Source organism: Patiria miniata, unplaced genomic scaffold (assembly GCF_015706575.1).
Source record: "Patiria miniata isolate m_02_andy unplaced genomic scaffold, ASM1570657v1 HiC_scaffold_16, whole genome shotgun sequence".
Lineage (NCBI taxonomy): Eukaryota > Metazoa > Echinodermata > Asteroidea > Valvatida > Asterinidae > Patiria > Patiria miniata.
This window is the reverse complement of record NW_024037054.1, coordinates 5,271,064-5,285,592: the sequence shown is the minus strand read 5'-3', so window position 1 is coordinate 5,285,592 and position 14,529 is coordinate 5,271,064. Positions and strand designations below refer to the sequence as shown.

The following is a 14,529-nucleotide window of genomic DNA, read 5'->3' as shown; positions in this document are numbered from 1 at the left end:
TTAGTTAATACATCTTGCATTTTCTCCAAAAGTCTTTTGTTTGAACATTTGGTTGTCTTTGCATGTTGTTGCTCTGCTAAGCAGCTTTCGAACGACTTGAAGTTTGTCCAAAATTTCCCATTTTAATGTTCCTTTTGGCCGGCATATATAGAGGCAATCCTGCATGGCGCTGACAGGCCTCGCTATAGAATTTACTGCATAAAACGAAACTACCGGGACGCAGTTATTACATCCAAGGGCGGATCCAGGGGGGCCAAAGGGGGCCATGCCCCCCCCCCCCCAAAAAAAAACACCGAAACCATATTTTTTTTATGTAACATCGCAATAAAGGCAGGCAATGAGTACACCACCATCTTTTCCTAAAAAACATTGGTTAAAGTGGTAAGAAATTGCCTCAGATCGCACCACAGAGCATCTAGAATCCAAAAAAAATTCGGGGCCCTTATAAGCGGGCCCCGAACCCCACGCCGTAATTTTTGGGACCCACTTTTTTGGGGGACCAAAGTTTTTTGGCCCCCCCCCCCCCCTAAAATTGAGTTCTGGATCCGCCCTTGATTACATCTTGCATTTTATCAAAAAGTCTTGGGTTGAAAACTTGGTTTGGAGATTTGGCTATATAGCCAGTTTTTGCAAATCCGAAAAGCGGGATGGGCGTATTTGACAGTAGGCGCACTCTTATTTCTTCTATTTTCTTTCTTTTCTCTATTTCACACGAACAAAATAGAGGAAAGGGAATTAGTATGGCATCAACCCCACCAACGCCCTCTTCCCTTGTCGTAACGCCACAGCCAGCAAATAAGGCCAGTGCCTTCTCCTATCACATTGTACGAGACGATAACAGTAAAAGCAAGGGGGGAAAACGCTTCATGAAATGAATACGATTTTAATTCACAATACAATTTCATTCTTTTCTAGTAATAGTTCCTTGTATACATATATATATTTATATATATATAGTTTGATATATCTATTTGAAACCGAAAAGTGAACAACAAAAGAATATAAAATATGTTATGCACGCCTGAAACAACAAGAACCAATGCACATCGAAGTAATTTCCAGTATTTCCACTCATCAGCTGCCTTGATAATGACAACACGGTGTAGCGAAACACTTCGGGAAAGGTTACTGGAATAGAGTCACCTCGCCGTCATGTATATACACTCTTTAATAATGCTACCTCGTAACTATTCCGGAAAAAAAGACTCTGTTATGAAACACTGTCATTGTTTATAGATAGAGTGGCCCCAAAAATATGCAACCTAGGCCTGAAAGATCTCCTCTTTTTTTTTCAAAAACGTGAACAAAACGAATGTTATGGCCGATTTATAATCTCCTGATTTGCGAAATTTGCCCCCCCCCCCCCAGTCAGGTGGTCATAATAACTCGGGCCTTTTAGGGATAAAACAGAACTAAAAGGATAAGTAAGATACCTGTTCAGGTAGAAAAAGTGGTGCACCCAGGATTTGGCTTTGGGGCGGCTCATTTTTTTTAAATTGTCAAACAATATTGCCCAAAATGTTTGGTTGAAGAATTCTTCTTTTCTTTCTTTTTTCTATTCTTTTATTTATTTATTTATTTATTTTTTATGTTTTATTTATTTATTTTTTTTTGGGGGGGGGGGGTATTTTGACGTTAGTGGCACCACTCCCCCCCCCCTTATTATACTACTCGAAATAGGCCACATGCATATCATCAAGGTCAATTCGTGGGACTAAAAAAAAAATCGCAACCTCAAGGGGGTGGGCTCAGCCACCCCCCCCCCCCCCCGGCCCCCGCCCCTTGGGCGCGCCACTGTGTAGAAAATCAAATGTATTTCTATCAAACTCATTTGTACTCTTGTCATACAATGTGTCATGTTGTTTTAAATATTTGGTCAAATTAAATATTAAGCAACAAAAATTCACAGATTACGTTTTTGAAGAAAAAAAAAGGCAAAGGTTTCAGCTTTGCATTTTTTGGGGTCACCTTTGCCATTGTGTTACACAATCCACGGAATACATTTTTTTTCTCATCCGTCATACAAAAAATTGTAAAATCAGTTTCGCTCCGGGGGTTGAATCGATCGAACATGCAACGCTACACGAAAGTTATCAAATCCAAAAACCTGTAAAATATGGCTTGAAAGCACAACATTAGTGGCATTAGTGAAAAAATGGTCGTTATCATTTGGCAACCTTACAATCGATGTATCCTCCATTTTGGCACAGTACCGCTACATTTAAAGTTTCACGGAAACAACAATACACCTTAAAGACAATGCAATTTGATGGAATGGGGTTTGGGAATCACAATGATCATTTGTAATAATCATTTCTAATACACCTAAACAAAACGAATGTTATGGCAGATTTAAAATCTCCTGATGTTCCTTGTTTAGTGATATCTCTATAAAATTCAGACTGCTCCAAATGAAGAAAAGTATAATACATACTCAATAAGGTGACCTGTGTTACAAATGTGTGTAGCGCTTACTAAGAGTAACAAAGAGATGGGACATAAAGGAGCAGCTGGATACAATTAACTCAGTACAAAGTTTAAGTCGAAAATTAGTTAACGTGTAAACCGAAAATGTAGTACTATAGAGAACAAAAAAAAGGTTACCCTAGACATTAAAATTATCATAGCTACAAATTGCACAATTTTCATTGCATTATAATGTGAATAAATAATATTGAAATAATTCGGTTGGTTTTTGTGCATTGTGCTTTTCTAAACAAGATGGCCGGCCGAGGTGCGCCTTTCAACGCAGGGCGAAATGTCGAAAGCCAACTCGCCCTCGGAATGGCTCACCTCAGCCGAGAAGCTCACGCATTCCATGCTGCAACTGCTGTCAGCCCTCTTTTCGGGAGCCCTGCCGCCGACCACCAGGTCAGATATTTCGCGGTTTGACCCTATGGCGCCCTCAAGAGTGCCGTTAGCCTCGTTGGCGTCCGTCGACGTGGACAGCGGCCGCATGACGGAAGACGACCGCGAGCTCGGTCGTTGGAGACAGTTGGCTGACAGAGGGCGGATTTTCCTGCTTGAGGCCGAGGATGGAGTGCGTATTTCCTCTTCCAGAGGATCAATGTCTTCATCCTGCAATACATTTTAGTTGAATTATAAATCGTTAAAGTCAAGGACCTGCTTCAAAAAGTAATCAGATTTAATGGAGTATTAAAGTGAGCGAGTGAGACTGCATGTTACCTCATCTTCGTCTTCGTCCATTGCACGACGTCTGTACTCTCCTGGTATTCGTCGGTGCGCTAGTAAGCCGACTAGTGTCTCTATCTGTTGGGAATGTTAAATAATAAACTGCTGTCAAAATTACGAGGCCAGAGCTCAGTGTGCAACTGTCTTTAAGCCTGATAGCTAGTACGGTATTCAACTGGAATCATACTGTGGTTAAAAACAGTTTCCAACCAGATTCCACCCACTAGATACTCGACATTCAATTAGCAAAAAAAAACTATACGTTGCCAGTGACATTTTGGCGTTCAACTTGAAAGAACAAACCGACATGAATAGGCTTTTGAGGAGAAAGGGTAATCGTGAGAGTGATTTCAAAGGTGGAATCTTATGGCTAATTGACTGGAGTAGGGGGCACTTTAATTGCTATTTTACCTGTCTTTTGAACTCGTCTGCAATAAGTTGTGGGTTGGGTACGATCCCTCTATCAGCTAGTATGGCTACCCTCATCTGACCAGCATATGTCAGTATGGACACACTAATGGGAACCTCGTCACCTGGTGACATCCAAAATAGGATCATCTTCAGTTGCTTGCCGCCTATCGACAAGATATCTTCACCCAGGGCCAAGTTGGATACGGTACAGCTACTCTCACCGAAAAAGGAAGTCAGGATCCCCTGAGCTACCGACTCGGGGAATGTGGTCATAACCGCTTTGGTCATGCCGTAAAGCACCACATGCTCTGCCGAGAGTTTGAGCTCATCCAGGCGGCGTTTGGTGTCCCATAATCGAGGGATAGCGCCCTCGGTGCTCGTCGGCAGCTTGATGTTGGCGAGTGTGAAGCGGTTACCCAGGGGCCCGATGTCGCGCGGTGAGTCGGACCCTCGGAAGTCCACGGCCATGTTGGAGTGGATGTTCTTTGGATTCTCCACGCCCGACTCCTGGAGGTACAGTCTGAGGCTGCCGGTCACCGCTGACATGGCCACATCATTCATGGTGCTCCTGGTTACAAGTTTAACACGGTAGACGGGCGGAAGGGGGATGGGATCGGACCACGTGACTTCTTTCTGTCCCGTCATTCGTCTCTCGCGGAACAGGCTGAAATCCTCGTTGCCGCACAAGATCTGCCGGATGACGACGAGCGGTCCCACTATCAGGGCTCGTATCGCATTGAAAGCCAGCGCACGCCTACCGAAGCGGGTTTTCCGTGGCACGTTAACGGGGGATTTCGTGTGGGTATCCGCTAAGGCCTTGTGCAGTAACTCGTTTAGGTTCACCCCGTCCGACACGCACGCGTGGATGCGGAATAGTAAGAGCGTGTCCGGCTGTTCTTGCCCCAGTTGGAGAACGTGTGTCTCCCACAGGGGCCGGTCGCGCCGAAGGGCCAGGGAGGAAAGTTTGGAAATGTAGCCAACAACATCTGCCTTAGTTCTGAAAGACTCGGTAACTTTGATTATGTGATTATCGATGTTAAACTCGTCATCGTTGCTCCACTGGTAGCCGCATCCTGCTGGAATGACGCGCTGTGTAAATCGAGAGTATAACTTACTGCCTCGTTTGTTCTCGGCGGATACCAGTCGAGCTAGGAGCAGGTCCCGTAAGCGTGTGACCTCCAGAATGCCGTCCAGTTGAAGCAAGCTCTGGTTCACAGCTTGGTTCAATTCGGTCTCGTACAACCAGTAGCGGTCCACAGCAGACAGCAGATTCGGGCAACCGACGCACGCGCATCGCCGGCAGGAAACCAGTCTCCGGACAGCGTACGCCACAGGAACGACAATGAAGGCAAACACTAACACTGGAATGCATGTTGCTAAGGCAAGAAAGACGAACACCAGCGTGCCAATCAGAGGAAGTAACAGACTCTGGTCGGCTGGATGCTTGAGTCGCTTGATTGGCTTGACCCCATTGGCCATGGGGGCGTTTGCATTGGTGGCGCTGTGACGATGTTGTTGGTATCGATGTTCAGTACTGTCTTTGGCAAACTGATTTGCCGGACTTGCTCTGGCATACAAAGTGGGCTCAGCATAATCGAGGGTCACATGAAAAGAATCAACGCTGTCTACCCGTGCAATCGTCCCGCGGGAGGGCCGAGGGCCAGCTTCTGAAGGCGACTGCTTTTTGGATCCCGCTTTGGAGAAAAAATAAAATGAAATGTGATTCAGCGAGTGAAGCAGAGCACAGCCGTTAAGCTGTTGCAGAGCAGAATGCAGAGTAATCAAGTCGAACTTTTTGACTTCCGACATTGCATGCATCCCAGATGAAGAAAATGCATGCAGGAACATGTTATTCTACACATACATGTACATTATTTTGTACGCGTACTAATATGGCTCGCATCACGTGTGTTAATGTGACACCTGTCGCGCTTCTGTTCGTTAGGGCTGGTTATGGTGGCAGCGGTTGAGGTGGATATCAACTTATGAAAAATTCAACTTGAGTCAAGTCTAACTTGTGGTTGCATAGGCGTAGCCAACGGGGGGGGGGGGGGGTAAAAAAACCAACCAACCCCCCCCCCCCAATATTTTGTAAAGACTGCCTTTTTCCATTCAAATGCCCTTTTTTCAACGGGCTTACCCCCCAATAATTTGTAAAGAGTGCCCTTTTTGTTTACGAAGTACCCTTTTTTCTGAACAAGTGGCCTTTTTTGTGGCATCTGCCGTTTTGGATGCTTTTTTCTGAATTTCGCACATGTATCGCCCTGAAAAGCACCATATATTGGCCCTTTGTGTGCAAAATTGTCGTGGTACCAGCCCCCCCCCCCCCCCCCTTTTTATTTTACAGAGGCCAAGTGTCCGGAGGAAAAAACCTGTCTACATTTCACAACGGATTTAAAAAATTTTACCCCCCCAATAAAAATGACCGTGCTACGCCCCTGGGTTGACATGATTACAATGCTGAGATAAAGCACAGCCAACCCACTGTCAGCAATTAAGGGAGCAGTGCTGTCGACCCGCGAAACTGATTTAGAATTGACACTTTGAACGCTCAGTCCATCACACCGTGAAATTGTCTTGCATATAAACTAACTTTATGAATGGTCAACTGTATTCATAGTAAGAGCGACCCCGACACCATGTATGGTGTTACCGCCATTTCTCAATCAAAATAATCGTAACTTAAAGGTAACATACAACATTTGCATTTGCTGTGATTTCGAGAAATGGATGGATTTGGGGTCAGTATAGCACGTGTTGATACACTGACTAGTTTAAAGTTTTGTGTTAGACGCTGGGGGAAAAAAGACAAAAAATGCTGTTGTTGTAGTCTGGTTCCCTGACACTACTTCAGACGAAACGGAGCAGTTATACATTGTCACGGCAGAGAACCAGACTAGATTTGGCAAATTGGGGGCAAAAGTCAGTTTGTTTGAACGATGGTCGGCCGAACATCGTTGGAGTGACCACATGATCTCACAAGATGCTTGAGACTATTAGGCCTATATTCACTTACACTCAAGTATTTTGAGGGAAAAAATGGTAAGGTAATTGTTTTATGTTTGCAAATGTTGTACATTACCTTTAAACATCAACTCAGATTTATTATTCTTTTAAAGTGCAAATTGTGTTAAATACAACCTTTGACTGACATACACGCTGGTTTTTCACGGGAACAGAATTTCTCGGGAACATACTATATAATCTATGAAAAGAATTATATGCACGAATGCAATCATGTGGCAGCGAAGTAATCGTACTTTTTGGGGGCAAATACCGTGGATTATGTTACATTGGTCGTCATTCAGCACCTCTTATTTTCCCATCCATAATGATCGTAAAATTATGTACATTAGTCTATAGCTGACCAAAAAAATCTTTGCCAGTTCCCCCGTCCCCTCATCAAATCCCGCCGCGGTCTTCGCGGGGCCCTTATCTAGTCTTACCTTCGCACGCGATTTGCGATAAGCGTCTCTCGGCCCAAGGGGACGGCGGTTCAACGGGCGGACTCGGCGACAGATTCTCCATCCCAATCGCTCATATTGCCGGCCGAGTGCCCAAACCGTCATCGGCGCATCACTACCCTGCATGTCCCAGTGTTGCCCAACTCTGTAGCATCTCCACCTAGTGCATGCATAAACAAGGAGGGTTAATCATGGTGAATTCTATACAGTTTGCACGTGTATTAACGCGAAGCCCCTTCGTAGATCCAACCTCGCATTTTTGCATTGAGTATAAACTCGTCCCTCACAGTGCTTTAAGTGCAAACAGTTTAAAAAAGGGACAAATTCCGCAGAGAGATGTGAGATGGAAAGGTGAGCAATTCAAGGAGGGAAAACTGAGGGACACGTGTCATATTTCTCATCCATTTTAAGACATCTTGCGGTCTGCCGCCAATGGTATATGTCGTGGGACAAGGAATTGCGGCCAATTACTTGAAATCATGCCGCAATAGCGCTGGACACTTAAGAGTAAGGGGAGGGGAACATTACGGAAAGGTCGAAGTCCGGCTCGATGCTCTAGATCTGCCAATCTATATTAAAATCCTTCGTCGTTATTATCTGGTTCGTATACGACTGTTATAGAAACACTCTGGCCAGATATGTCCTTATCTCCTTGTTCCCTACATACACATTGCTTTGTAAACTTGTTACAATTCCCTTACGGTTGATATAGGTTATTATTATTGATAATAATGTACAGTACAGGTGTATCATTATGGAACTATTCAATCGCTAAGAAAAGATAACAGCTGAGTTATGCAGCAGCTGCGTGAACGATATCAAATTTAATTACCTCAAGAGTATACATATTGTGACCGGCCAGACTTAAATTCCTGTAATTATGCTGCCAGGTCCCGTCTGTAAAATATTTCTTTGTCGATGTCTTATATTTTTAGCATAAACAGCGATGCGAAAGTTGTCGAAGCATTGCGAGCGCCCTCTTGTGTTTTCCGTTGAATAGAGCATACACAGTTGCGTAACAATTTGCATATGACATGCAGTGCGAAAAAGCCTTTTATTCCGTGCAGTGTCTCAAAAGCATAGGGCTTCGGACGCACATTCCGTGAATTTTTCGCTAGTTTTCTTGGAGAGTAAGCAAGCATGGGTAGGTCACTTGACTGCTTGTCGTTGCTGCTGCCAGCCACACCTTATTGCGAGCCAGCTTGTCTATATTTTGCTGTGTTTCTCACGTGGTTTTGCCATGGTTAGCACGCCGCATGTGCATACACATATCATGTACATGCATATCGTGTAGTTGCCCAAACATCCCGAGGCATAGGTACACAGGCCGCAACTGCTCCGGTAAGTGTTTCAACTTCGTAAATTTTGATGTTATCTTAAATAGCACTTTACGACACATTTTTATGCCATGAATACTCGAGGTTGGAAGCCAAGTCTGTATGAAACATTTTTATGCCATGAAATAAATATCCCAGGTTGAAAGCCAAGTCTATATGAAAATTGTGCATAAGATGACTTGAATTTTCGATACCGAACCTCCTGGTAATATTGACTGTATACTTGTACATACTTCGATCCTAAATACATGTTTCTTGTATGTTGAATTATAGGGTCAATGCACTTTATTGAACTCAAATTTGGATAGCGTGGATGGAAAGAGAAATAATAGAATGTTTTAGCCTGAAATGAAACACATGAGACATATAGATGGATGTACGAATACAGAATATTGAATACTCTTTTTATGAGCCTTACTGTTTAAACAAACAAATGTTAAGATATAGATGTACGGTATAAAATGCATTGTAAATTCATCAATATAGAATAACTACGGATGTGTACACATGTACTGTGGAGATGAAACTTTTTGATGGCACTGATGATTATTTAATATTCCTTCATCGAAACATTTATTAGTATTTATGAGATTACTTAATATGTACAGTAATTTTATTACAGCTACTGCTTGTGGTTCTGTGGTTCCTGAGTGGTCACAAATAGAGAAGCCTTCTCGAGTAGACCAGTGTATCCCTTATCCAGCATCCATAATATTTGGGTACGTGTGTAAAACATTATTGCTTGAAATGTGAATTGGAGATTGGAGATTGGAGATTTAGAGATTTGGAGATTTGGAGATTAATGTGTTGTAAAATTATTGCATAGCAAGTGCTTATGGAGATTATTTCTCCTTGATTAAATTTTTATGCCTTTAATATTTTTATGCCTCTCTAAGAAATGTACTTGTAGATTCGCAGCAAAAACATTTCTATGGAACAAATCAATGGAAATTGAGGTTTATAGAACCAGTAAAGCAATTTCTCGAGATAAAAGATAGCCAAGGATAAGGAGAGATGTTTATTTCAAATAATTAAATAATTGAATATTGGATTCATAGTCATTGTATATTTGTAAATAAATTAATTTCTATTCTTCTGTTTTCTGTTATTACAGACTGCTGAAGAATGACTGTCGTTTTTTTGTAATAAAATTTTGATCAATTTATAGTGGAATATATACCCAGTGTCACTTTCAAATTTCTGCGTAACCTTTCCAGCTCGGTTACAAAAATGGCGTAGTCGGCAGGATGTCATAAAAGACATCTTAATTTGTGACACTTTGATCAAATACAAACGACAGTCATTATTATTATTATCATCATCATCATCATCATTATTATCTTCGATGACAACCTTCTGGAGAGAAGCATCTTTGATCTGAAGGGTGGTTTGCTGCAGCAGTGCGTTTACATCATCTAGTCTCCGGACAGACAGCTGCCCAGATGTTCGTCTGAAGTGAGAGTATTTTCCATGTAGCTACACACATCTTCTCGGAGAGCCTTCTTAGCTTCACACATCTTCCCCACAGTTCGGCACCCAGTCGTTGAGACAGCTTGGAGAGACATTCTTCACCATTACCTGTTTTTCAGTCGACCGGCCGTGGAGTGTGCTGCTAGTATTCAGCTACAGAACTCTTTCACATATGGTGAACTGTAAACATATTCACTGGGAACAGTGTCTTGCAGTCAAGATTTTTAACATTTTAATATTGCACATTCATTTGTATTTTAACTTGTAGCCACTGAGCATGTCGTTTTGACAATCGTAAATTTTGCATGTTAGACACAGCTTTATCACATACATAGAACAGATTGATTGATTGTTTGATTGGTCCGATTGAAGATCAGCTATTTTGGTAAAATCAAGTTTGCCATGGAGATGACGCTTTAGATATTTCACATTTGAGTATATACTCATATATTGTGTGAACATTTTAGTAACACCGTGGTAGTTTATTTCTTTTTATATCTTCAGGTTTAAGCTTTCCAGGGACAGTTCTGGCTTCTGTACCTCATGCCTCTCTCCCTGCCCTGCTGTCTTCACAGCAGTTACCACCCGCTTGTTGCTCAGTCTCTCGTATCCGCGAACCGCTGTAGCATATCGTATCTGTTTCTTTACCGACGCTGCGTAGAATGCGTGTTAAGGTGATGCATGCTAATTGCTTGCTCATGCTGCCTGTACTTGTATTGTCCGTGTATTGATTTTTTCACATAACTAGTTGTAGTCTCTGGTTGAAACATATTGAATTCATAGTCGCAGAAAGTAGAGTATTTGCTCTAGATTTGAGACTTTTGGAGGAATGACACCTGTACATTTAAAACCCAGGATAGATCTAATGCAGACCCTGTATGTCATTCTTAAACTGTACAGTCCTTTTATCCGTATTGATAGTAGCCAGTATTTGGTAAATTTTATTCTCTTCATGTCCTAATTTCGTTTTAACCACTATATTTTTGGGATTAGCTAACCCAAAGTGGATAAATAAACATGTTTAGGTTGGGGATGAAAGAGGCCCTGTAAGTATATGTTGAGGATTTTCTTTTTAAAATACATGTAGGTGTTAGCCAGATGCTTGGATTTTTTTATAGTGAAGGATAGTGTAGTATATGATCATCTTGAGAAATTAGGTTTCTTGGACCAATTGAGATAAATGTAATCTCTATTTCTCCAGCGACATGCTACAGATGGACCATATTTTTACCATTTTCTCTATCCCACCATTCCACACTATCTTGCCATTTTATACTGATATTATGGATGTTTTTTTAGGGAATGTTTTATTTTGAGAAACAGATAGCCAGATTTTCATTTAGTTAGGGCTTTCGTATGTCTGATCATTGGCCAAATTGGGAGTTTTAGATTTAAGGTCCATTGAGGTCATCTCATTTCACTAGTCATATACTAGTGGTGGACATTCTTTTATCGTGCTCTCGACCATGTGTACATATTATCATAGTCCAACTTCATTCTGAAGAACTGGTGAAGGATTTTTTTTAAGTAAACATCTCTTGTCCACTGTCTCACTCAGTCTAGAGCTGCCAAGATAATTTTTTTGTCTTTTGAGAATATTTTTCATTACACAATTTTTAATCCCGGATGATTGTGACCGGCCAGACTTAAATTCCTGTAATTATGCTGCCAGGTCCCGTCTGTAAAATATTTCTTTGTCGATGTCTTATATTTTTAGCATAAACAGCGATGCGAAAGTTGTCGAAGCATTGCGAGCGCCCTCTTGTGTTTTCCGTTGAATAGAGCATACACAGTTGCGTAACAATTTGCATATGACATGCAGTGCGAAAAAGCCTTTTATTCCGTGCAGTGTCTCAAAAGCATAGGGCTTCGGACGCACATTCCGTGAATTTTTCGCTAGTTTTCTTGGAGAGTAAGCAAGCATGGGTAGGTCACTTGACTGCTTGTCGTTGCTGCTGCCAGCCACACCTTATTGCGAGCCAGCTTGTCTATATTTTGCTGTGTTTCTCACGTGGTTTTGCCATGGTTAGCACGCCGCATGTGCATACACATATCATGTACATGCATATCGTGTAGTTGCCCAAACATCCCGAGGCATAGGTACACAGGCCGCAACTGCTCCGGTAAGTGTTTCAACTTCGTAAATTTTGATGTTATCTTAAATAGCACTTTACGACACATTTTTATGCCATGAATACTCGAGGTTGGAAGCCAAGTCTGTATGAAACATTTTTATGCCATGAAATAAATATCCCAGGTTGAAAGCCAAGTCTATATGAAAATTGTGCATAAGATGACTTGAATTTTCGATACCGAACCTCCTGGTAATATTGACTGTATACTTGTACATACTTCGATCCTAAATACATGTTTCTTGTATGTTGAATTATAGGGTCAATGCACTTTATTGAACTCAAATTTGGATAGCGTGGATGGAAAGAGAAATAATAGAATGTTTTAGCCTGAAATGAAACACATGAGACATATAGATGGATGTACGAATACAGAATATTGAATACTCTTTTTATGAGCCTTACTGTTTAAACAAACAAATGTTAAGATATAGATGTACGGTATAAAATGCATTGTAAATTCATCAATATAGAATAACTACGGATGTGTACACATGTACTGTGGAGATGAAACTTTTTGATGGCACTGATGATTATTTAATATTCCTTCATCGAAACATTTATTAGTATTTATGAGATTACTTAATATGTACAGTAATTTTATTACAGCTACTGCTTGTGGTTCTGTGGTTCCTGAGTGGTCACAAATAGAGAAGCCTTCTCGAGTAGACCAGTGTATCCCTTATCCAGCATCCATAATATTTGGGTACGTGTGTAAAACATTATTGCTTGAAATGTGAATTGGAGATTGGAGATTTAGAGATTTGGAGATTTGGAGATTAATGTGTTGTAAAATTATTGCATAGCAAGTGCTTATGGAGATTATTTCTCCTTGATTAAATTTTTATGCCTTTAATATTTTTATGCCTCTCTAAGAAATGTACTTGTAAATTCGCAGCAAAAACATTTCTATGGAACAAATCAATGGAAATTGAGGTTTATAGAACCAGTAAAGCAATTTCTCGAGATAAAAGATAGCCAAGGATAAGGAGAGATGTTTATTTCAAATAATTAAATAATTGAATATTGGATTCATAGTCATTGTATATTTGTAAATAAATTAATTTCTATTCTTCTGTTTTCTGTTATTACAGACTGCTGAAGAATGACTGTCGTTTTTTTGTAATAAAATTTTGATCAATTTATAGTGGAATATATACCCAGTGTCACTTTCAAATTTCTGCGTAACCTTTCCAGCTCGGTTACAATTTGAAGCACATTTCACCTCTGTGCATATTGTTGGTGTTTGGGGGAACTTTGTCTCTTAATATCAAATAACTCTTTTGACAACAACCTTCAAAAAGCTTCAGAAATGCCGTAGAGTAAACAAGTCCATTGTTTGTCGAATTCTTCAATGTATTCCGCATATTTTTAGCCAGTCCCTTTTTAGTTTCAATTTTTTTGTCAGGCAAACTTTAAAGAACACCACTTTTGCTCTTTAATGTGGGTCCACTGTCATGGATTGAAGAGTCGGGCCCAGAGTGAGCCTGATTCATTTCATTGTGCCCTTTAATGTTTTGATGTCTTAAACGGTTTTTTATTTTAATTTTGGGTTTTTTTAATTTAAATTTCTACTGTGTGTATGTAAAAGGTTTTTTATGTTTGTGTAAATTGCTGTTTTGCCCATCCGTTTCTGGCGCGTGTGCTGTTGAATGTTGTTCGAAATCAGGAAAGAAAGAAAGAAAAAAAGAAAGGGATTTCCCCTTGCCCCTGCTCTTCTCGCGAAGTCAATCTCTATTCGCTAACGTCTCCGATCCTGTAATCCCCCATTCCTACAGGCTACAATCTTAGATAAATAATTTCATGAATACCTGACGACAAACAAAAATCTATCGTCGGCAATTTTTTTTGGGCCCGCTTTGGCATCCGTCAAACTATAATCAAAAATAATCAACCAGTCGAGCTACGATTTGAACATCTTGGATTATCTATTAAGCCCGTACGCGGTTGCCTCCGAGGCGGTTTTTTTTGGTCAAGTCGTAAAACGATAGATAACGGAATCATTTGCTACACCGGGACATCTAGTGAATTAAAGGGGTCCATGCGATGATTTTTTTTTCCCACATTTGTGCAACTTTCTACTCCTCTTAACTGCATGAAAACTATTTGACATCCTTTTTTGGTAAGGTTTATTGAAAAGTGCACTTCTTTTGCTGTGATGTCATCTCGGGAAGAAACTGTTCAGTTTAGGGGTTTTCTATTCAAATTGGGAACCCGAAAATGTACTCATTGAAAACATTGTGGGAGAAAGGTTTGCTCGATCATTGGCCACGTAAAAAAAACCGCGCCATAGAAATGGAAGGCTAGGAAAGAAACCACTGCGCCCACCCCCTGTTTATGGAAAGGGGGTAGTTATTAAAGTCTCCTGATAACTTAAGGCTAATAGTTATTCTTTGCCTTAACTTCGCCTAAGAGCTGTAAAAAAAAAAAATTAAATTCAACAACCTAATGAACACAAATAGTGATTTGCGTGTACACTTTTCATCGTGGGACGAAATATAGGCAAATGGTGATTTGACAGCA

General features: G+C 40.9%; 1 protein-coding gene and 2 long non-coding RNA genes across 3 annotated transcripts in view; 2 read left to right on the top strand and 1 right to left on the bottom strand.

Moving 5' to 3' along the window:
* Positions 1 to 1,772: 1,772 nt before the first annotated feature.
* Positions 1,773 to 14,529, bottom strand: part of LOC119722751 — a 51,993-nt gene continuing 39,236 nt past the window's right edge. Inside the window, exons 3-6 of the mRNA XM_038193050.1 lie at positions 7,050 to 7,227; positions 3,604 to 5,297; positions 3,187 to 3,270; positions 1,773 to 3,078 (exon numbers count right to left, since the gene is read on the bottom strand). Of these exons, the coding sequence (XP_038048978.1) occupies positions 2,713 to 3,078; positions 3,187 to 3,270; positions 3,604 to 5,297; positions 7,050 to 7,131 (2,226 nt within the window). The 5' untranslated portion in view covers positions 7,132 to 7,227 and the 3' untranslated portion in view covers positions 1,773 to 2,712. The remainder of the gene's footprint in view (positions 3,079 to 3,186; positions 3,271 to 3,603; positions 5,298 to 7,049; positions 7,228 to 14,529) is intronic.
* On the top strand, positions 7,921 to 11,117 carry LOC119722753. Its single transcript, XR_005270477.1, has 2 exons — positions 7,921 to 9,123; positions 9,519 to 11,117. It is a non-coding gene; the product is annotated as an uncharacterized LOC119722753 (long non-coding RNA).
* LOC119722752 lies at positions 11,153 to 13,213 on the top strand. Its single transcript, XR_005270476.1, has 2 exons — positions 11,153 to 12,712; positions 13,101 to 13,213. It is a non-coding gene; the product is annotated as an uncharacterized LOC119722752 (long non-coding RNA).